General features: G+C 41.1%; 1 protein-coding gene across 2 annotated transcripts in view; it reads right to left on the reverse strand.

Moving 5' to 3' along the window:
• Positions 1-755: 755 nt before the first annotated feature.
• The window catches only part of MBD2 (methyl-CpG binding domain protein 2), a 54,013-nt gene continuing 30,786 nt past the window's right edge, over positions 756-23,982 (reverse strand). Inside the window, exons 4-7 of one of the 2 annotated variants that reach the window (XM_070421177.1) lie at positions 10,095-10,185; positions 8,609-8,786; positions 4,612-4,750; positions 756-1,211 (exon numbers count right to left, since the gene is read on the reverse strand). In XM_070421177.1, coding sequence (XP_070277278.1) covers positions 4,624-4,750; positions 8,609-8,786; positions 10,095-10,185 — 396 coding nt within the window. In that variant the 3' untranslated portion in view covers positions 756-1,211; positions 4,612-4,623. The remainder of the gene's footprint in view (positions 1,212-4,611; positions 4,751-8,608; positions 8,787-10,094; positions 10,186-23,982) is intronic. The other variant, XM_070421178.1, reaches the window with a different exon arrangement.

The raw sequence follows: 23,982 nt of genomic DNA on the forward strand, positions 1-23,982 counted from the left end.
GTGGTCACATCCTTGACCACATCATTTCTGGGTCTAATTTTAAAAGAACTCAGAGTTAAGGAGTACATAAACCTGTCCAAAGAAAGACATTATTTTTGCTCTATTTCTCCAAATGTGCTTAAGTTTGCTTATAACCACGGCCTCCTTTCCTTAGCATCAGACTAACTTGTTTTGATTTGTAAAATTCAATAACAAATGCCGATTTTAGTAATTAAATATATCAAGGAATTTAAGTGGCAATGAAGTTACACTTAGGAGTCTGAACAGGGGGAAAAAAAACTGTTAGTACTCGGGAGGCCAGGTATTGATTAGTAGAGGATGGCAATCTGGCCCATGAAGCAACCCTGCCTAGAAGCAAAGCTGCCTCTGTCGGCCGAGGGTCTGACCTGCACCATTCACTTAGTCAGCTGGTGGACACTGGAACATGCAAAACGATCTAGAAAGAACAACACACGCGGGCTTCCAGTAACACCGAAGGGCACTGTGTACGGATTCCTGTCCCAGGGAAGAAAATGACTTATTTTCACAGAACGAACAAAAGCACTCGTCAGAGGCAAGGGGGAAAAGGACACACGCTGGATGAAGCTTGAGAATTCTGGTGAACACACAGTCCTCACGATGCCTGTTGCAAAGGTGTTACCGCCTCCCTCCCAGCTCCATTTCACACCTAAGGCCCGGGGATCACAGCTGAATGGAAGCCGGGAAGGCCCAGGACAGGTGGGTGTGTTCTGTAACAGAAAGAATCCCAATCGGTCTGTGAATATAATCATTTATTTGTCTTTACAGTGATGATGGAAGAATGTACAGATGTCCTCTTTCAATAAAGTATAAAAATCTGCTTATATACAGTGAAGTCACAATAATCTTTCATTGGGAAATTTATTTGGTACTCGTTCATATTCAAACTGGGGGCAGACAGATAGTTCTCGTAAGTGCTACATTTCCAGTAGATTGCACCTGGCATCCAAAGCTCAGCTTCATCCTGCTTGATATTACAAAAGACTAATTTTAAGTCCTAGGACTCAAAATAAACATCATTTTTTTGAATAATAGATATATACATCAAAAATACATCTAAAAAGGCATTGGTTAGTGCTATTAAAAAGCTGTATGTGCTCGGGAACATTTGTTTTCTTACAGGCAAAACCCAGTGGAAACGTTTTGGTTCAATTCTAGGAATTTGCTCTTGGGGAACGTCAGCCAAAAGTTACCTGGAAGGAAAAACAAAAAAACTTCAGTCAGTCAATGATTTTGCAGGTTCGGTCAGCAAAACTTAGGAGAGTAATTAGAGGCTAAATTTCACTGAGCACCACATTTTTAAAGCCTTGATTAGCATTTAGTTGTAACGTGTTGTACATAAAAAGTGCTCAACACATCCCCTCATCTTTCAGGCTCAAAGAAATGTCACTTCCTCAGGGAGGCCTGTGACCCTCACATTGCATTAGGCCCCCGCCATCAGCTCTCACAGGACCTTTGTTTTTCCTCTGACAGCACATAACACAGCTGGTAATCGCATCATTATGTGAGCATTCATGTAAGATGGCTACATTGTAGGCTCTGTGAGCATAGGAACTGCGGCTGCGTCCCTCACTGTGTCCCCAGAACCTGGCACTGAACAAGGGTGACCGCAGGACGAGGTGCACGTCCCCAGACGGAAGGGTTCAAAGCCAATTTCAGGGCCACAACTCTGGGACTCACTCTGCTCGTTCCCTCCCTCCCGCCCCTCTCTTTCTCCCCCTCCTCAGTGTTGGCTTCAAAGGACACAAATCAATAATCAGCTATGAGTGGTGGAAAGTAAGCCAAGGCCTGCGGAATGAAGCAGGAGAGACGTTGGGGAAGCAAGCAGAGAAGCACGCTGAGACCTGCCTGTAATCAGTTAAAGAGAACATATACCCAATGGAACAAAGTCCATGGAACTGCTATGTGAGACGAGGATAGGATCAAAATCTGTACTTTAAAAGGGAGGTTATTTCAAGACAGGGATGCCCACTCTCACCACTCCTGTTCAACATAGTACTGGAAGTATTAGCCATTGCAATTAGGCAAGAAGAAGGAATAAAAGGCATCCAAATTGGAAAAGAGGAAGTAAAACTGTCCTTATTTGCAGATGACATGATATTATACATACAAAACCCTAGAGACTCCATCAAAAAGCTACTAGACTTAATACATGAATTTGGCAATGTAGCAGGATACAAAATTAACCCCAAGAAATCTGAGGCATTTCTATACACCAACAGTGAACTTTCAGAAAGGGAGATCAGAAAAACAATCCCATTTACCATCGCACCAAAAAAATTAAGATACCTAGGAATAAACTTAACTAAAGAGGTTAAAGACCTCTACTCAGAAAACTACAGGACGTTGAAAAAAGAGATAGAGGAAGACATAAACAGATGGAAGAACATACCATGTTCTTGGATTGGTAGAATCAACATCATTAAAATGTCCATACTACCCAAAGCAATCTATACATTCAACGCACTTCCCATTAAAATACCAATGGCCTTCTTCAAAGATCTAGAACGAACTCTCCAAAAATTCATCTGGAATAAAAAAAGACCCCGAATAGCTGCAACGATCCTGAGAAAGAACAAAGTAGGTGGGATCTCAATGCCAGATATCAAGCTGTATTACAAAGCCACTGTTCTCAAAACTGCCTGGTACTGGCACAAGAACAGACATATAGATCAGTGGAATAGAATAGAGAGTCCAGAAATTAGCCCGAACCAATATGCTCAATTAATTTTTGACAAAGGAGGCATGAACATACAATGGAGCCAAGATAGTCTCTTCAATAAATGGTGTTGGGAAAATTGGACAGACATATGCAAGAAAATGAAACTAGACCACCAACTTACACCATACACAAGAATAAACTCAAAATGGATAAAGGACTTAAATGTACGACAGGAAACCATAAAAATTCTAGAAGAATACAAAGGCAACAAAATCTCAGACATATGCCAAAACAATTTCTTCACTGATACAGCTCCTAGGGCAGTTGAAACTAAAGAGAAACTGAACAAATGGGACTACATCAAAATAAAAAGCTTCTGCACAGCAAAAGAAACCATCAACAAAACAACAAGAAAACCCACCTCGTGGGAAAACATATTTGCCAACGTCATATCTGATAAGGGCTTAATCTCCAAAATTTATAGGGAACTCATACAACTTAACAAAAAGAAGATAAACAATCCAATCAAAAAATGGGCAAAGGATCTAAATAGACACCTTTCAAAAGAGGACATTCAGAAAGCCAAGAGACATATGAAAACATGCTCAAAGTCACTAATCATCCGAGAGATGCAAATCAAAACAACAATGAGGTACCATCTCACACCTGTCAGAATGGCCATCATCAACAAATCAACAAACGACAAGTGCTGGAGAGGATGTGGAGAAAAAGGAACACTTGTGCACTGCTGGTGGGAATGCAGACTGGTGCAGCCACTATGGAAGGCAGTATGGAGGTTCCTCAAAAAATTGGAAATGGAACTCCCATTTGACCCTGTGATCCCACTACTAGGAATATATCCCAAGAAACCAGAAACACCAATCAGAAAGGATATATGCACCCAGATGTTCATAGCAGCACAATTCACCATAGCTAAGATCTGGAAACAGCCTAAGTGCCCATCAGTAGATGAATGGATTAGAAAACTGTGGTACATCTACACGATGGAATACTATGCTGCTGTTAAAAAGAAGGAACTCCTACCATTTGCAACATCATGGATGGAACTGGAGAGCATTATGCTAAGTGAAACAAGCCAGTCAATGAAGGAAAAATACCACATGATCTCACTCATTCATGGATAATAAAGACCATTACAAACTTTTGAACAATAATAGATACAGAGGCAGAGCTGCCTCAAACTGATTGTCAAACTGCAGTGGGAAGGCCAGAGAGAGTTGGGGGGCAGGAGGGAGGGGAGTAAGAGATCAACCGAAGGACTTGTATGCATGCATATAAGCATAACTAATGGACATAAGACACTGGGGGGTAAGGGAGGGTAGTGGTTTGTCAAGGGCGGGGGGGGGGGGGGGGAAAGGATACTTATGTAATACCCTTTGTAATACTTTAAGAGGAAAATAAAAAAAAAAATAAAAATAAAAAAATAAAAAAAAAAAAAAAAAAAAAAAAAAAAAAAAGGGAGGTTATTTATAATTTGAAATGTCCTCGTTCTCTCTGCATTGAATCTATGCTAAACAAAATCTAGAAAAAGGGTGGGATTTTGCCTACTTTGCAGCCATAACTTTAAAGGGGAGACAGTGACCCCAGAAAGCTATGTGTGGCGATCACAGCCACCTCCACCTCCTGTGGCCATGTCTCCCTCCCTGGCAGTCTCTAAGGGACCGTGCAGGCTTCTCCCTTCATTAATGGAGGAGGCGAGGTCCCTGGCAAGCACTGCAGGGCTGTGCCTGCCCCACACAATGAGAACGAAAGGCTGTGAGTACTGACGTGGTCCTTAACCCCAGGGAGGGGCCCACAAGAGCACAACCCAGGCGAGGGTGGAGCCTTTTCATTCCCGGTGAGGCGGGCAACAGAAGGAAAGCAAGAGAACATCCCAAGGCCAAGCCTCCCTCTCTCACATGTGAGTTCACCTGCCCACATTCTTACGCTTCATCTCCACTGTCCATTTCAATGTCCATCTCTTCTGTGTCAGCAGCTCGGGACAAGATGTCGGCCATCAGGGCTTCCTCCAATTTCTTCCGCACTTGTTGTACTCGCTCTTCCTGTTTCCTTTCGAACAACAGAATCAGAAGGCATGTGTCAGTGGGGAAGCAATGGGAATAGGGAGCTGCTATCATTAATGTTCCTGGGAAAAACACTACAAATGTTGCTTCTATAGTCACAAAACCACACCGCCCGGGCGGTGAGCCGGTAGCCCTACCTCACAGAGAACTCTGGGAGGAGTGGATCTGTTTCAGTGACCTTTTCTTCCACTTCCAGAATTTCAACTACGTGAAGATTTGGGGTTATTCCTATAAAGGGTAATTAGAAATATCTCGGAAGCAGGGATAGAATAGGAAGTAACATGGAAAACACAGAATAAAAAGAGACTTGTTTGATGAAGCGCTGAGAAATTGAAAGGGCGGGGCGGGGGTGGGGGGGGGGCGGGGTAAGCTGCATTCGGCTTGGCACTGTGGCCGTGAGGGAGGCCAGGGCAGCTGTCCCCTGGGCGCCCAGGCCTGCTGGCAACAGGCCATCAGGAAGGAACCATGGCCACACGCTCTCTCCACCAAGGACAGAAATGAACAGCGCCTTCCACAGCGACAAGCTGAGTGGGTCTACTAGAACATGCCACAAGCCTCTGTGCCTTGGCGACTGCAGCCTCCAAAGTGAGTTAGTAACACAAGCCATAAAAATAGGGGGAAAGGTTCTGAGCCATGAGATGGAAAACAAAGCACCGGAAGAAGGCTATTGAATGCATTTCATCTCAAAAAAGTCGAAAAAAACTGAGAGTAGCTTCCTGACAGGCAAGAGAGAGATTCCTCAAACAGTTCAAGCAAGCAAAGCGGTGTCACATGCAGGCCACGTGGGGCGGCAAGGCTGAAGAAACACAGAAGGAAGGAGAAAACGGTACATTAAAGTGTTAGATGAAACAAAAGAAGGAGAGAGAGGCAAAGGCCCAGGTGGGAGGGTGAGCCCTGACTAGAAACCAGAACCCGCCGCCTCCTGAGACCAGGAAAGCTGGCGAGGACAGATGTTGAGGGAGAGGAGAAGCCCAGTGCCAAAAGGTGTGACAAGGAGTACTGAGGCTCAAGGACAGGACAGGAAAGGGAGAGGACAAGAACAGAAAAAGGAGGCTCCTCATCAGTAATGGAGGAAGACAAACGCAGCACTGCCCACCCCTGGGAAGACGCCCTGAGACTCCCTGATGTTCATCCTTGGGTGCTCAGCCAGTTGGAAAGTGACATTTACCTATTCCAGCACACACGCCTCCTTATCTCATGAGACTCCCTCAAGGTGGTGAAGTTAACAGATACTGTGCAGCCACAAAAACCTTATGTCATCTCTCTTTAACTCTGAAAACAGCACAAAGCATTAAAAGGTATAGACCTCTACCTTCTAAATGAATTTTCAAAGAGAGGGAGGCTGTGGCTGAGTCAGTCGGAGCTGCACAGCCTGTCAGATTTTCATGTAGGGCAGCCATCAAGAGGAACACAGTGTTTCTTTCTTATAGAGTCAGTCCTGCCTCGGGCTCAGTGACTCGAGGTCTATGACAAATGACACGGGGACCTCACTGGCAGCCTCTCACTCCTAATAATAGAGGATGGGAATGTACTCGGCCGCCCTAGAGTAATCCCATTAGGAAGACAAAGAAAATGGGGTGAAGGGTGCTCTTGGCTGGAGAAGTGTATCTTAGACTCTCATATTTGCCAGGATTCTCTTCCGCCTTGAGAATTACGTCCCACACTTACGAAAGCTGAAGTTAAAGCATTTGCCCACTGGGGTAGGGAGAATTCTAACACAGTCCCCAAGCTGTCCCCGTCCCATCCTTGTGTAATTCCCTCCCCTTAAGGACAAGCAGACCTTGTGAATATGATGGGATAAACCACCGATTATTTTACTAATCGACTGACCTTGAATTAATCAAAAGAGATTATGGTACAGGGTCAGACCTAGTAAGAAGAGCCCTGAAAGGTGCTGGCCCTTCCTGAAAGAAGGCGGAGGGAACACGGAGGGACCCAGGGACAAGGAGCTGCCATCAGCCTCTAATTGCTGAGAAGCCCCCGCCCCACCCCAAGTCTACAAGAGGAGGGGCCTCAGTCCTACAACCACAAGGAAATGAATTCTGAAACAACCATGGGGGCTTGAAAGGGGACTCAAAGCTCCCGAAGGAAATGCAGTCCAGCAGACACTTAGATTTCAGCCTCGTGAGACCCGGGCAGCGAATCCAGCCCTGCCTGGCTCAGATTCCGGACGTGAGCAATAAACGGGCATTGTTTTAAGCTGCTAAGTTTATTATTTGTTATTTGGTGTTAGAAAACAAATATACCTATGGATGAAAATATTAGCAAGGATGCTGAAAAAGTATATACTTAATGTTGAGATCTTTAATTAAAGATATAAACAGAATATTGGCTACACTATTGGAGAAAGGGCAACAATTCCATTTGCGATAATTTATTTTGAATCTGTACTAATTCAACAAGAAATGTTTGCTTAAAATCTCTGTTATGACAATTAAATCAAATGGGCAATTTGTCAGACAAGTTTGCCTTAGAAGGCAATCCTCCCCATCTGGCTCTGAGATCTTTCCTTCACTATCAAAAGATCTGGTGTTGAAGCCATCAGCATTCCCAGGGGATTGCTCAGGCTGCCTCAGTCAACACCCATAACGACCTGCTGAAATCCTGCCGATTACTCATTCCAAGTCAGAAACCAACTTGTCTCCTGACTAATTTCCTTCCTTAAGGGTAAGAATAACCCAAAAAGCAAGTTGATGCCTCTCCTTGATTTTACATTTTGTTTTCCTTAAAAAACAATAGATCATCAAGTCTATGTGAGCAAGGCATCTTAATGATGCAACTCTGAACCGCTCTACAGCTTTGTAAGCCCAGAAAGGTGTAAACCCAATTATAGACCTGGCTAGACTCATGATTTAAAAAACACTCTCATGACAACTTTTATGGATTTAGAAAAAAAAAATACAAATGCAAAACATATTTGTAAATTACACGATTCAAAAGTGCCATCTGCTGGTTTTGTCTAGAAATACTACCCAGTGACGCTTTCTCATTTACACCCTGAAGAGGGAAACAGGGAGGCACCCCCCACTGCCCTATTTATAGAGAAACACAGGATTCCACACTCTCATATAAGTAATGAGACCAAAGCTCACAAGTCCCTCATCAGAATGTCTGTGAGGTCTTCATAGCTGGAATATTTTGCTTCTCCTGAACAACAGTTTGCTTATACTTCCTGGGCATTATCAACTGAAGCTGTATGCTTTCCTTTCACTATTAGCTTCTAGAAACCTAAGTCCCGGCCCAGCCTCAGAAAAAGTAAAAGACGTTAATAGATGCAGCTTATACCCTCTGTTCTATTGGTTTACCCTGTGTGTCACCTTCCACATTTGCTTCTCATTAGACTTTTGAGTGAGTGAGTGAGTATATGTGTGTGTGTCTCTCTCTCCCTCTCTCTCTTTGGAGCCACCTTAAATCTTTCCTTAAAACAAGCTGAAATAGAGATAATAAATCTCTAAATTGAAGTAAACATAATCAAGATGAGTAAATTAACTTTGAAAACACAACTGAGCGTGGCTATCATCTGCTTTGAAGAGAGACTGCTTTGCAGACAAAACAATGCAGGAAGCAATCACAAAAGGCATAACCAAGTGAAAGGAAGAGCCCAGGCTACAAAAGACACTACAAAAAGGATGAGTAGAGTGCAACTGACCTGTCCTTTGGACATGATTGCAATGATACCCTTATCCACACACTTCTACTTTTTTCAGGCATGTTTCAAATGTCCTACGTCACCTCCCATTGGCTTCACAAAAGCTCTATAAATATACATACATAACTTTCTGATTGATTCATCACTTACCAGATGTAAAAAACAAGGTTTTGAAGTTAAGTGAAACTGCCTTACCTAATGTCTTCGTCTGTGACAATGAAAGCTTTGCAGAGGGGTTGAGATGTGTTGAGCCAAACAGCGGGGTTCTTTTCCACAGCAGGGGAGACTTGCCCTGTGATTGGAGCAGAGCTTGTGTGCAAAGCACTGGCAACAGCAGATAAAAGAGTCTCGTCGTTACTACCTGGACCAACTCCTGCAATCAGAAAAATGGACTTGTTAAGGGAAATTTCTAAATGTGTTTGACAAACCTATGTTACCTAAAACAACCACTATTTTTATATTCATTTGGGATCATATATTTATTTTTTTTGTGGGGGGGGTCATATATTAAACTGATATAAGCCAAAGCAGCAAAGGATTAGATCATACATATCTACTTAATAGTTATTATACACCAATGAATTAATATTAAAGAAACAGTAACAAAATAGCCGAGCAATTCAATAAAACTTTAACATAATTTTAAAATATATTTTCCAAAAATTTTTCTCCACTTTTTAGAAGTTGGCTACATTTCCTCAAGCAAGGTCAATTATTTTAATGATCTAATTCCCCTCTGAAGTCATATTATACTCAAGTATCCCCCTTAATATTTTCCTAAATTATTCCTGGAATAGCTTTCTCTTGTAGCTTTTAACATTAATTTCCAGCAATATCTTGACACTTATCTTCCTTGTTTGAAGACTTCAAAGGAGAAGCCAATGCAAGCATGCTGTGCCTACAGCTTTAAAGGTTTTTTTCAAAATACCTAACAAAGTATCCAAGTTCATATATTTACCTAATAATTGCACACCTTGACTACTTTTAGGAGACTGGCCCCTATGGCCACATTCAAATGCAGTGCTTAAAGTCATAAACTTGTTAAAGCAACAATTCCCAAGAGCAGAGAGGAATGAGACAATATTCTAACCAATGAATTATGAGGATTTTTTAAGCAATCCACATTACATGAAGATTTAGAAGCTGAAGTTCTCCTGCTTGGGAAAGGATGCTTCTCTGGAACATGGAATCAACATGACACAGTGGGCACCTAGCAGCTGAGCCCTCCACCCCGACCCCACGTGCTGCTGCTGCAGGTCTGAGGTGCAGGGGTTCCCACCGCTGTGCATGCAGCAGCAGTTTGTGGAGGGAGAGGCAGGGGGGGAGCTGCTGGCTCTTCCTCCCGTAACAGAAAGAAAGAGCAGGTGCTGGGCGGGGCCAATGCTGCTCTGAGCAGGAAGCCTGGGAAAGCCTGCCACTCAGCGCATTTGGTTCCAGAAGCAGCACAAGAGTTCATTTATATGAGAAACCTAACCAACATTTTTACCCAGAAAAATAATCTTAGGTAATGCGCTGCCCTAAAGCATCCTTGCAAAATACAAGCGTTTCATGTACATTTCCCCCTGGGTTTATGCAAGAGGGCCCTCACCCAGCAAGGCACACCACCCCCTCCATCCCGACTCCACAGCTTCCGCAGAGCCCAGCACACAGTGGGCACCGCTCAACTGAGCTAAGGTCATACCTTGAAGACCTTTAGGTAGCTCCATGGTTTTTATAATTTGTTCTGTTACATCCGATGCACTAAGTCCTTGTAGCCTCTTCTCCCAGAAAAGCTGTAAAGCAAAACATCACTATTAATGGACACATTCTCGGAACAAGAAAGTAGCGCATCGATGCTGTTGAATAATGAAAATGAAATCATTTCAATCGTTTCCTAATTTCCCCATATTTTTCTTTACAAAAAGCTACATGGTACTCCAAACAGAAATTACTTCAATGCATCATAATTCTTTCAAATGATATTACTCAAAAAAAGTTGTTTTTATTACTTTATGTAACCTGTTACAGTACTATAGATTGTTACATTACACACTACAGATAGTTCTTTATAAGGTATCTTCCAAAGAACGTAACTCAAATTTTTAAAGATTCACTTGGTATGAAAGTGTAATGTTATATTTTATCAGGGGAAAGAAAACAAATTACATTATGTAATACTGCTTTATCCAGTGTCATTAGGGAAAGAGCTCTTCACCTATGCGATTTTCCAAGGCACTCAAGTTTAGCCTTTGGCATATTTTAAGGCAGGGGGATGGGAGGGAGTGTGAAAGATCATTTTTTATGGAAACTTCTCTGGGCTTCAGTGAACACACTAGAGCAGTGATGGCGAACCTTTTGAGCTCGGCGTGTCAGCATTTTGAAAAACCCTAACTTAACTCTGGTGCCATGTCACATATAGAAATTTTTTGATATTTGCAACCATAGTAAAACAAAGACTTATATTTTTGATATTTATTTTATATATTTAAATGCCATTTAACAAAGAAAAATCAACCAAAAAAATGAGTTCATGTGTCACCTCTGACACGCGTGTCATAGGTTCGCCATCACTGCACTCGAGGCTCTTTACACCCCGTGGGGCTACTGAGTAGCCACTTGCTTCTCCCAACTCTAAATGGACCAGGACAGTTCTGCTGTTTGATTTCATATCCTTTCTATACTTCATTCTCTCTCCGATTAGCTACTACTTCTCACTACTGTCTTTGATCCATTCAGCATGCATTTACTGAGCTTCTACTATGTGCAGTGCTTGCCCTGTGGATGCAACAGTAGATAACATAGTATCTTTGTCCTCAAGCCTTCCTCTTTCTCTAGTCTGTTTCATATATACCACTGCCAAAAAAAAAAAAAGATAAAAAAATTCCTTAGGACTCCGTATCTGTCTTTAATCTTGGATCCCTGAGGCCTGTCACGTAGGGGTACTGAGAAAATGTTTGTGTGAATGACTAAATATGGGAGTCACTGGACTTAGAATGAGGATCTTGAGAGACATACAAACCCAAGCTGAAACCCCAGCTCTAGAAGTATGACCTTGCAGAAGCTCTATAGCTTTAAAAGGCTCAATTTCCTCTTCTGTAAACTATGGCAGCAATGACTACCACATAAGACTATTGTGGGGATTAAACAAGCCAGTACAGGTAAAGACCTGTCACAGAGCAAAGACCAAGCTTTATATTTACTCTTGGGGCTTCTCATTCTGACTTCCAGATACACAAAAAGTATCAGATAATATTGCCCCTCATCCCCTCCCCAGACAAATGCAAAGATACAGTAAAATAACTATATTATGGCAGAATAGTAGTATGTTGTATTTACAACAACCTCATTGCCGGCACCAAGAATACCTGCAATAGAATGTTTCACTGCCCTTTGAATGCCTCTGGTATATAGTAAGATCTCCTTACATCTCTCTACACATTGCATCATCAGCTGAATATGTGGTCAACATATATGAGGACACAAATACATTAATCATCCTGGGTGAAAGATAGTTAGGTGAAGGTTATAAATGATGAATGTGACAGATGTCCCAAGAAACCCCGCCTGCTTTCTATTTCCTCTTTAGGGGATACCATCACTAAGCTTTGAATATCACAACTACAGAAAAAGACATTGAAAACAAAAGCCAGTTAATTTCTAATGAAAACATATTCAGAGGAATCAGTGAGTATAAGATTAGTAAGTACTTTTATAATAAAATTTATATAGACATAATTTAATTTGAAAAAAATAATATCAACACTACCAAAAAACAAAGTATGGAAAGTATGTACAGATATGATTAATAATATTTTACATCTAACAACTCCAATTCTAAATTATCAAAAGTTACATTTTTTACATTGTATAATCTTTAATTCTTAATGTTTACATTTCTACTAATTCAAAGGGAAACGATAAGAAAACCAGCTCGAGGTGGAGGTAAGGACAGCGCAGCTGTGGAGGGACCGCGGTGCTGATGCAGCGGTGCTCAGGGAGATGCTGTGCTCTCATCTCGTTCTGTGAGTTTCTTAAAAGAAGGCAGACAACGGGAAATGCAATACAAAGGAAACTTCCCTTCACTCCTTGTTGAAAGAACCCAAGGATTTCCAGCGCTCCTGCCACTCCTCATTTGGACCGGTGACGGATCATGGCCCAGGCTCTCCCGGCCCAGGCTCTCACCAGCTGAGCAGTCAGGGTAAAGAAGGAGGGAAGCCCAGGAAAGAGGAAACCACAATGGGAAGACTAGACTAAAGCCAAGAAAAGGAGCTGAAGTTTGTTCTATTTACGGTCCAGTGGATAACATGGATAGCTTTTAATTAAGATGTCCTGAAACTGTAATTTTCTTGTTATTTTTAGCCCATCTATTTCCATGGTGTGATGATAGTAAAGCCTTTAGAAAAACCTCAAAAGGACTCTTTGAGAATATTTCAAGAACAAAGGTAGAAGAGAATTAGGGAACACAAACTACACTTTTGTTTTGCAGCCAAGCAAGAAGGGGAAAGAGACTCGAACCAGCAGCCATGGTCGAGAGCAGAGGTTCTCACCCTTAGCGCGGCTGGCATGTGGGGCTGGGGAAGTCTGTGTGTGGATGGTCAGCAGCAGCACTGGCCTACACCCACTAGATACCAGTAGCAGCACCCCGTTTGTGACAGCCAAGAATGTCTCTAGACACGGCCAAGTGCCCCTGGTGCACGGGGGAGGGTGGGGTGTGGGGACAAAATCAGGTCTGGTTGAGAACCATGGGCCAGGGGAGGAGGATAGGAGACGGGAGGTCTGCACGGGCAGGGCCCGGGCTCCCAGCTGAAACACAAGCAGACCCCTCCACCGACACACGCCAGCACTGCAGCTGCTCCTCTGTCCACTTTCAAGAGTCTCTGGCCCAGCTCCTCAGTCCTAGGCCTTACAAGAACCACCCTAAGTGGCTTGGAGCTGGGTGCCTCTATGTCACTGCCAGACAAGTAGGGGGTAAGATAAAGCAGAAGTGGGAGAAACATTTCTTACCTCAGGAATTGAAATTTAATGACTTCCTGATAGGAACATAGATATACACAGTAATTTTTTTAAATATATTTTTTTATTGATTTCAAAGAGGAAGGGAGAGGAAGAGAGAGAGAGAAACATCAATGATGAGAAAGAATCATTGACTGGCCACCTCGTGCATGCCCCACACTGGGGATCGAACCTACAACCTGGGCAAGTGCCCTGACCAGTAATCGAACCATGACCTCCTGGTTCATAGGTCGATGTTCAACCACTGAGCCACGCCAGCCAGGCCACAATAATTACTTTTAATAATTCCATTACACTTTAGAGTCAATGGTCTTTTGTGGGCTGGCCATTTCTAATATCATTTCTATTGGAAGAGGTATAGTTCCAAACAACTGAAACAGGACATTTTATAACCCGCCCCATATGCTAGAAAGCACCCGTAGGTAGAGATTTTAGAAGGAGCTTTCTGAGAACATAAGCATGTGCAAATCTGTGATTGATACAGAGAAAGGCACAGGATGACTTTAGGCGTTCAAGGATAGGTGCAGCAACAAAATAGAACTGGTGGGTTGATGCTGAACATGTCAATTTCCATAAATGCTTAGTATGTAGCTATCAGTAGGGCCTGCCAATTCTAATCTAAAAGTCCTGAGAAAAAGCGTCTCAACAAAGTGAGCCATGCAAAAACTTAAAACTTCTTTTAGCCCTCGTTTATTGTCTTAAAATGCATCTTCCACAAATGATTATAAAGAAACACTGAAATTTCAATGATAAAACTAGGTAAAGTCCATCAAACTTCCTATATATCTGAACTCCCATCTTTTAAATAGCATAAGCTGAATATTAGCTTCTAAGCCAAGACTCCACAGCAGACTAGAAAAACTAGGAGCTCAAAAGCCCTGAGCCTCTTCAAATACCCTCCTTTACCTCAGACTTCCTCTGAACCATTTTAGCGTAACTTCCTTACCTACCTCCTGACTCTGAGGAGTGAGTATTCCACTACCTTTCTAACACTACAAACTTGACTCTGGGTCACAGCTTCTCCTGCCTCCTAAGGATCTTGTCTCATCAATTTGCCCAACTTTTCCCTCCCCTCTTCCTCTCCTGGGGCTTCTTCTCCTGAAGTGACAGATATACGCATACTCTGATAACCTGAAAACTGTCCTTATTCACACTACTTCTCCCTCAAACCATCTTTGCCTTCCCCCTTCCACTAGAAGAGAAACTTTGCCTTATTTCCTCACGTTCCCTCATCTTTTTCCTTCAAACCTGGACTCCACTCCTACTACCGTATTAACACTGACCTGCCCAAGGTCACAGTAACCTTCTAATTACCAAATCCAACTCCTGATTGATTCAAGCCCACTTTACCCCACTTCACCGTTGCAATCGTGGGCTGTCAGAAGACTCTGAAAGTTGCCTCTTCTGATGGTTCTCTATATGTTTTGTATTTCCTAACATTAAAAGTTAAAACTTCCAACAGTAATTGTCAAAGAAATAAGACTACTAGCATTTTTCTTGGAAATGTTGGGTTTGTTGGAAATGTTCCATTTCTATTGGAAACAAATACTTAAAATGCCTAAGATGGGATATACCTTTTAAAGTATATGAAGACAAAAGTGTTAATACTTTATAAAATAGAAGAACCAAAGTTAACTTTCAACTCTCACCATTTTAAGAGTTTTAATTGGCACAGTCTTCATCTGTCAAGAGCAGGATGCTAGACACACAGCTGGCACTCGCATCATGCCTGATGAAGTTGTGGCCAAGCGGAGGGAGTGCAGGGAACAGAAAGAGCACTGGTTTGGGAGCTGTACTCCTGATTCAACCACTAAACAGCCGTGCTGCCTTAGGTAAGTCACTTCACTTCTTTGTATTTTCACCAGCAAAATAGAAATACTAGTAACTGTCTTAATCTGTCTCAGAAGGTTATCAAAATAGTGACCAAAAAATGAGAAAATTCTTGAAAAATATAAATATTTTACTGAATTGCTCAGGATACTTCTGATGCTACATACAATAAACATCTTATTCACTTTCCTAAGGCTTTAGCTAAATCTAATCAAAGAACAAAGGACCTTGTCATATATTTGTAGACTAACGCAAAACCCACAAAATGTGCACTTCACAGGCCCTGGCTCAAGAAAAGCTAAAGACGCAAGACGCTGGGGTAGGGCTGTGCAGAGGGACGCAGTTTCCTGCCCAGAAGGAATTGGCTGTCCAGTGTGTACACTGCTCTTCTCCAAATCAACCCCATGTGATGAATGAGCTGTCTAATTTTGGTCAGCAAAACCCAACTTAACTTAGTTAATACCATGATCACCAAACATCAAAAGACAAACATAAGCTGGCCCCTTATTTTGTGAGAGTGGCCTAGGAAGAAAGGCTAGACAATGGCAAGAAAATGATGATGTGAATCAAGGAAAAACTTGATTCATGTGGTTGTGCAAATTACAGTGAGATCTCTTGTTAAGGCAACAGATAACATTTAGGGCTAAAGAGGATGGAAGAATGAAGCAAATGCACAAAAGAGCTGAGGAGGGTGGGGGAGCGGTCGCCATCTGCTGTGGCTGCCTGTCTAAATCCTCTCACGATGCCACCTAACTCACAGAGTGGGCACGTAACGCCCATCAAATGCCTCCAGAGGTACCATTACCCTCAGATGACCCTGGAGCAGTGGTCGGCAAACTGCGGCCCCTTGAGTGTGCCTCTTCCACAAAATACCACGTGCGGGCGCGCACGTACAGTGCGATTGAAACTTCGTGGCCATACTCAAGGGGCCAAAGAGCCGCATGTGGCTCGCGAGCCGCAGTTTGCGACCACTGCCCTGGAGTAAGAGTGCTCATTTGTGATGCCTATAAGTTTTTCATGTGTTGCTCCCACAGGCAAAGTTTTCATAGTAATTTTCTCATTAATACATAATCAGTACACACAGGGACTCAGGCATGCTCCTTCATTTCACTCGTTTGTCACATTTCCACTTGGAATCATTTGTTCAGTATGTTTTTTCATTATTATATTGAAAGTTTTATGAGGACAGGATGCATGTCTGACGTTTGCATTTATAAAGCACCTGTAAATATAACCTGCAATACATGCTGGTGAATAAATAAATTAATGATTTCAAACCCACTCACTGGCAGGAACTGTGATCTGCAACAGAGAGAGAGCTTTCATTATCTTTACTGTTTATCAGAAGAGATGGCCTTTAGAAAAGCTTTCTTGAAACTAACTTCAATCATGTGAATTAACTCCTAATTTTTTAAGTGGGATATCAATAGATACCACTTCCTTCTTAATACTGGTAAATCAAGAAATAGAAGCATGTACTCACTGTAAAATATGACATTAAACAACCACTAGAACTAAAATCAGGTTATAAATCCTCAAAATTATCAGAAGTATGGATTTAAATGGAAAACCCATACCACAGAACAAAGATGGAAATACTGGAAAATGACAATAAAATGTTAGAAACAGTATATAAACACAATAATATATTCAAGACCAAACATGTCCATACTATCAATAAATGTAATGGAAAACTCATCAATAAAAGAAAAAGACTGTCAGATCAGATGGGAGGAAAATAAACTCTATCTTTTATGCAAGAAACATTATCTAAAAATAAAGGGGCTCAGAAAGTTGAAAATAAAAAGAGCAAAGAAATAACAAGCAAATATAGACATTAAGAAAAAAAAGATACAAAGAAACCAAGATGGCGGCATAGATAAACATCTGAAATTGCTGCCTCACACAACCACTTCAAAAATACAACTAAAAGACAAAATGGACATCATCCAGAACCACAGGAAGGCTGGCTGAGTGGAAATTCTACAACTAGAAGGAAAGAGAAAAGCACACTGAGACTCAGAGGAGGTGCGGAAGTAAAGTGCAGAGGTACGGAGGTGCACGAGGAAAGGGCTGGCAACTGAGGACTCGGTTGTCTTTTTCAATCGGGAGGGAGACACAAGCTCCCGATTGCTCTGAACTCCAGTTCCGGGCGAGTCTCTGGGGACCCAGACTCATACAGGGAGAAACTGGACTGTCTGGCATTGGGCAGAACTCGAGGGAGGCTTTCTCTCAGAGGTGCTTGCAGCGATTACCGCAAGACACTGAGACCCAGGGCCTCTTAGGGCAGGGCTGAGGATCAGCCATAGCTGCTTGCTCCGCCCTGTTGATTCCCTGAGACCCCGCACCACGCAAGCTGTGCGCAGAGGCTTTTGCATATGAATGGCCTGGCCCTTTGCAATCTAAAATTACCTAACAAACTGCAGCTGGGTCAGAGAGATCCAGAACATGCAAAAGAAGGCCCAAGGCTTCACAGCAGCTTGCATTGCTTCACAGCTGGGCCTCACCTGGGCACCTCCAAACCCCAAAGAAGAGGAATCTGCAGATCTCTCTGTAGCTCCTGCTGGGTAGCCTCAGGCAGAGGCTAAGTTAGCACCTCCTTAGAGATCCAAGAGCCAGTGTACCCAGTGGTCAGAGTGGGACCATCCAGATTACAACTCCTCAGATTCATAAGGGACACACTCAGGGGGCAGACTCAGTGAGCACCAAAGCCCCACTGAAGCAAGTCTTGCCCCAGAAGGGTTTCTCCAGCACAGAAGTTCTTCCACCATAGACACAGCTGATTCTCACAGCCAGTTGGCCTGGAGGTCAATTCCTCCCAGTGATACCTACAACAATCAAGGCTTAACTACAAGACTGTGCACAAAGCCCACAAAGGGATGCACCAAGAGTGTCCACCTCAGGTAATTGTGGAGGCTGAGCCACTGGGCCCTATAGGACACCTAGCACACAAAGCCACTCTATCAACACAGGGAAGCAGCCAAAATGCGGAGACAAAGAAACAGGTCATAAATGACAGAAATGGAGGAAAGCAAACTATTGGATATAGAGTTCAAAACCACAGTTATAAGGTTATTCAAGAATTTTCTAGAAACCGCCGATAAATTTAGTAAGACCCTCAAGGATATGAAAAAGGACCAATTAGAAATTAAGCAAACACTGACTGAAATAAAGAATATTATACAGAGATCCAACAGCAGACTAGAGGATCGCAAGAATCAAGTCAAAGATTTGAAATACGAAGAAGCAAAAAACACCCAACCGGATAAACAAAAAGAATCCAAAAATATGAAGATAGTGTAAGGAGCCTCTGGGACAATTTTAAGCGTACCAACATCTGAATTATGGGGGTGCCAGAAGAAGAGAGAGAGCAAGATATTGAAAACCTATTTGAAGAAATAATGACAGAAAACTTCCCCTACCTGGTGAAAGAAATAGACTTACAAGTCCAGGAAGCGCAGAGAACCCCAAACAAAAGGAATCCAAAGAGGGCCACACCAAGACACATCATAATTAAAATGCCAAGAGCAAAAGACAAAGAGAGAATCTTAAAAGCAGCAAGAGAAAAAAAGTCAGTTACCTACAAGGGAGTACCCATAAGATTGTCAGCTGATTTCTCAACAGAAACTATGCAGGCCAGAAGGGAGTGGCAAGAAATAGTCGAAGTGATGAATAGCAAGAACCTACAACCAAGATTACTTTACCCAGCAAAGCTATCATTCAGAATTGAAGGTCAGATAAAGAGCTTCACAGATAAGAAAAAGCTAAAGGAGTTCATCACCACCAACCCAGTATTATATGAAATGCTGAAAGGTATCCTTTAAGAAGAGGAAGAAGAAGAAAAAGGTAAAGATACAAATTATGAACAACAAATACACATCTATCAACAAGTGAATCTAAAAATCAAGTGAATAAATAATCTGATGAACAGAGTAAACTGGTGAAAATTATAGAATCAGGGGCATAGAAAGGGAGTGGACTGACAATTCTCGGGGGGGAAGGGGTGTGGGGGGTGTAGGAAGAGACTGGAAAAAAATCGTACACCTATGGATGAGGACAGTGGGGGGGGGGGGGGGGTAAGGGCAGAGGGTGGGGTGGAACCGGGTGGAGGGGAGCTACTCGGGGGGAGGGAGAGGAACAACTGTAATAATCTGAACAATAAAGATTTAATTTAAAAAAATAAACCAATAATCAATAAAAAAAAGGTACTAATATTATTATAAGACTAGAGGCCCAGTGCACAAAATTCATGCACAAGTAGGGTCCCTAGTGGCTGCCAGCCTTCCTTCGTTCCGCGCCACCCCTTGGTGGTCAGTGCACATCATAGCGAGCAATTGAACTCCTGGTCAGTCGATCTCCCGAGGGGACACTTTGCATATTAGACTTTTATATATATATATATATATATAGATTACTTCAAGGCAATAAGTATCAAATAAGACAAAGCATAACCCATTATAACTGACTAACTTCTAAATAATAAATGTCATCTTAACAAATTTGATGACAAAATTGGAGTTTAAATTTCTATGGGGAAAAGTAAATGTATAGATTGAGTTCAAATCTTGTTAAGAAAGCTTAATTTTGCAAATCTGAATTGCAAAATTTAGCACAAATGCTTTAGTCTGTTCAACTTCACAACTACTCAAATAAATGCAAATTTAAAATGAAATTACCAAAAAGAAAAAGTATTGTAATACTCAGTGCCACAGAAGGAAAGCTGAAACCGAATGAACAAGACTTTTCAATAGACTTTTAATTTAGATACAACCAAATTAAAAAGTTTCAAAAATCATTAATAGTCAACTAATTATATTTTTGGAAATTTAGCCAAGGAAACACTGTACAACATAGGAAGGAACTTATATGTATATATAAGGATACTCATTAGAGTACTACCTATAATAGTGAAAAATTCGAATATGGAAATGGTTAAGTAAATCATGTTAGCACAACACACAGTTGTTAGAACAATGCATGCAAATTATATAAAGCATGGATAAAATGTATATAATGTAATAGTAGGTAAAATTTTTTAAAGTATGCATATATTTATGATGTTTTCAAAAGAAGCATTAAAATCTTGAAAGACTATAAAATGCTAAAATTCTATTGTAAACCCATATAATAAAGAGCTAACATGCTAATTACACCAGACAGCAGAACAACCTTCCAAAATGACCAGTGGGCGGGGGGCAGGGCTGCAGGGGCTGAGCCCCTTGTACGAATTTCATGCATCGGGCCTCTAGTTATATTATAAAAAAGGAATTATGAGTATTTTTATTTATTTATTTATTCCAAATTTCTTTCTCTTAAAAGTAAAGCAAATAATATTTTAGAACTTTTTGTAAAGATTAATATTTAAGGAAACCCTTGACAACATTCTCAGCTCCCACTACTTCCCATGAAAACCCTGATCTCTAACCAACTTGTCTCCTCATCCCTTGCTCATCTACACTAATAAAAGAGAAACATGCAAATTGACTGTAACTTCGCAACATCCACCAGCCAATTAGGAGTGAGTCTGCAAATCAACCCAACAAAGATGGCGGGTTAATTTGCATACTCAGGCACCTCCCCAGCTGCTCCGGGCCTCTGGGCAGCATGGGCATGCAGAAAGGCAGCTCCAGCCAGAGCGAAGGCGGTGCCGGCAGCCAGGGGAAGGAAGGCCCTTTCTTGCACAAATCTTCGTGCAATGGGCCTCTAGTTCCCATATAACAGCTTTCAGCACACTACTTTCCCTAACTGGAATGTCCTCTCCCTCCCATTTGCTTTTCTAAATCCCATTCAATCTGTACAGTTCAGCATATTCCCACATCTTTCCTAAAGATTTCTCCAAACCTCCTAGCTATAGTAACCTCACCCTTCTTGAACACCTATAGCACTGTCTATTCTATTTATTTGACCCTTTCTACATGACATCTTTCCAACATCACCCAGAATCATGCTTTTAAGTAGCACAGAACATGGCATCTGTTCCTCTGCACTCCTATGTTCACTGCAACATTATTCACAAAAGCCAAGACATGGAAATAACCTATGTGTGCATCAACAAATGAATAGATACAGAAAATGTGAGCTACACACACACACACACACACACACACACACACAGAGGATTATCAGCCATAAAAAAAAAAGAAGAAGAAGGAAATCCTGCCATTGCAACAACATGGATGAACCTTGAGGGCGTTATGCTAAGTGAAGGAAGTCAATCCTGTATGATCTCACTTACATGTGGAATCTAAAAAAAAGCTAAGCTCATAGAAACAGGAGTATATTAGTGATTGTCAGGGGATAGGGGGTGGGGGAAGTGGGGAGATGTTGGCCAAAGGGTACCAACTTTCAGTTATAAGATGAATACATTCCAGCTACCTAATGTACAATGATCAAAACTGTATTGTGTACTTGAAAGTTGCTGAGAGAGATCTTCAATGTTCTCATCACCACCACATGACAAAAAAATGGTAATTAGCCCAGCCAGCATGGCTCAGTGGTTAAGCATCAACCTATGAACCAGGAGGTCACAGTTCAATTCCCAGTCAGAGCACATGCCTCTGTTGCAGACTCGATCCCGGGAAGGGCGGGGGGGGGGGGGGGGGGGAAGGGGGGGGGGGAGGGGAGGGAATGGATGTAGGAGGCGGCCAATCAATGATTCTCTCTCATCACTGATGTTTCTCTCTCTCTCCTTCTCCCTTCCTCTCTGAAATCAATAAAAATATACTTTTAAATGGCAATTATGTGGGTGATGAATGTGTTAACTAATGTTATTGCGGTAACCATTTTACAATGGATATGTGTATCAAATCATGTTGTACACCTTAAACTTACACAATGTTATATGTCAATTATATCTCAATAAAGCTGGGGGGGGAAATCACCCTAAAAAAGGCAGACTTCTATAAAGAAGAAAAGTTTCATATACTTTGAAAGAAAAATTAACAAACAAAATAAAAGAAAAAAATCTAGGATCAAATGGAAGATTTAAATCTACTTCACTGATTTAAATATTTACTTTTTGGTAAAAAAGTGACTATTCTGTAAGAAATGTAATTAATATTAAAAGACTATCAAAAACACCCAAAGCTATCAGTACCCTATAATCTAATAATTAAAAGGAAGAATGGGTTAAAGATGAAATTTCTTTGATTCGAGGATAAAAGAGAATAATAGCATGAGACCAGAAAGTATCAAAGATGACGGCATCAAAGAAATAAGGAAGAAACAGAAGTGTGAGTTTTTCAGATAGTGAAAGAAGAAAACTAGGAAAGACACCTTTAACAGCAAAATCACAATTCAGTTAGATTTAAAAGAGTTTGGCGTGTTTTACATCTTGGGCCAAATAAGGACGTCTCAATGGCCTCTCCATTTGGGGTAACAGTCTTAGAACTGACAGAGTCCCCTCCACCCCACTCCGGATTTCTTTTTACAGTAACGAAAAGACAAGCACTCATTAAATATGATGATAGTATATATAAAACCCTCTGGCTAGTTACCCTACCATAACCAAGTTTTACAAATCCCATCTCTACCTTATATTTTAATTGTAGGCAGAAATTTCTGCTGAATTCTGTTTAATGCACATTTGGTTACATACCCTAATTTGTACTTTTAAAGCTAAAGCATTTCCAGGACTTAATGCATTAGAAATTCATAATTTATATATTTTACAGAATTCAAATAAGACTGCCAGACGTAGGCATAGGATGTCTGTTACATCAGACAGAGTTACTAACTTCTGTGATTGCATAACATCTAAATTAAGCACTTCAAACCTATTCAAGGTAGAGCCTCGATTAGGACACAAAAATCTAATCCTAGTTGTAGGTCTGAAAATTCAACTTTAAAATTATAATACCACTAGCTCGAATATCTTATTAAGAGACCATGATATGGTTAAAGAATAAAAACATTTATATCTACAGAAACTTCAAAAATAGAAACCTCATTGTCTAATTTAGTTACTCTATGACCAAAATAACTTCTCCAAGTGGAATATTTGGTAATTTATATTACCAATCTAGTTCAATGAAGCTATACAAAAGGTAGCAAAATTGGAAGAATCATTTTTACCTATGTATTTTTTACTATCTCCTCAATAATAACATGATTAGCAGTCATCTGCCATATGTATGTTAAAACACAATTAAAATCAACAGTTTTCCTTTACTAAAAAAACTTGAGTCTAAACTGGAATAGTCAGAATTACAAAGCATAATTTTAAAAACATTAACACAAAAGTTGTCTCTCTACTATTTTGTCAGATTTGCACAATGCACAATCCAACATTTTGAAATCCCATTAGTGAAATAGTAGTTAAATATTATCTCAATTCTTACGTTGAAGATAAAGAAGGGAAAAGACAACTAATGTCTTAGAATAATCAAAAATATCCAGCCAAAATTATAAGGTGACATGAGGATAAAGTGAAAAAGCAGTCCAAACTCTTAGAAAAATAACCTCCTAAATAATTTTAAGCCTTCCTGTCTACGCAAGCTACAAGGTAGATAAACCCTGAAAAGATCTGGTTAAAATGACATGCTTTTTGGGGGGAAGGGGGGTTTGGGAGGTAGGATTTGGCTTTTTTTTCTTTTACATTCTTTTCATTTGAGAATAATCTCATAAACCTTAAATAAAAGAAGGTAAACTTGAAACTACTCCAATACACCAATAAAGAGCAACTGATCTGGTTACTTCAACTTCAAAAATCTAGGTCACCAATATCTCTATAGCCAGATGAACACTCA

The sequence above is a fragment of the Myotis yumanensis genome, unplaced genomic scaffold, assembly GCF_028538775.1.
Source record: "Myotis yumanensis isolate MYYU_CA2020_CCGP unplaced genomic scaffold, mMyoYum1.0.hap1 SCAF_7, whole genome shotgun sequence".
Lineage (NCBI taxonomy): Eukaryota > Metazoa > Chordata > Mammalia > Chiroptera > Vespertilionidae > Myotis > Myotis yumanensis.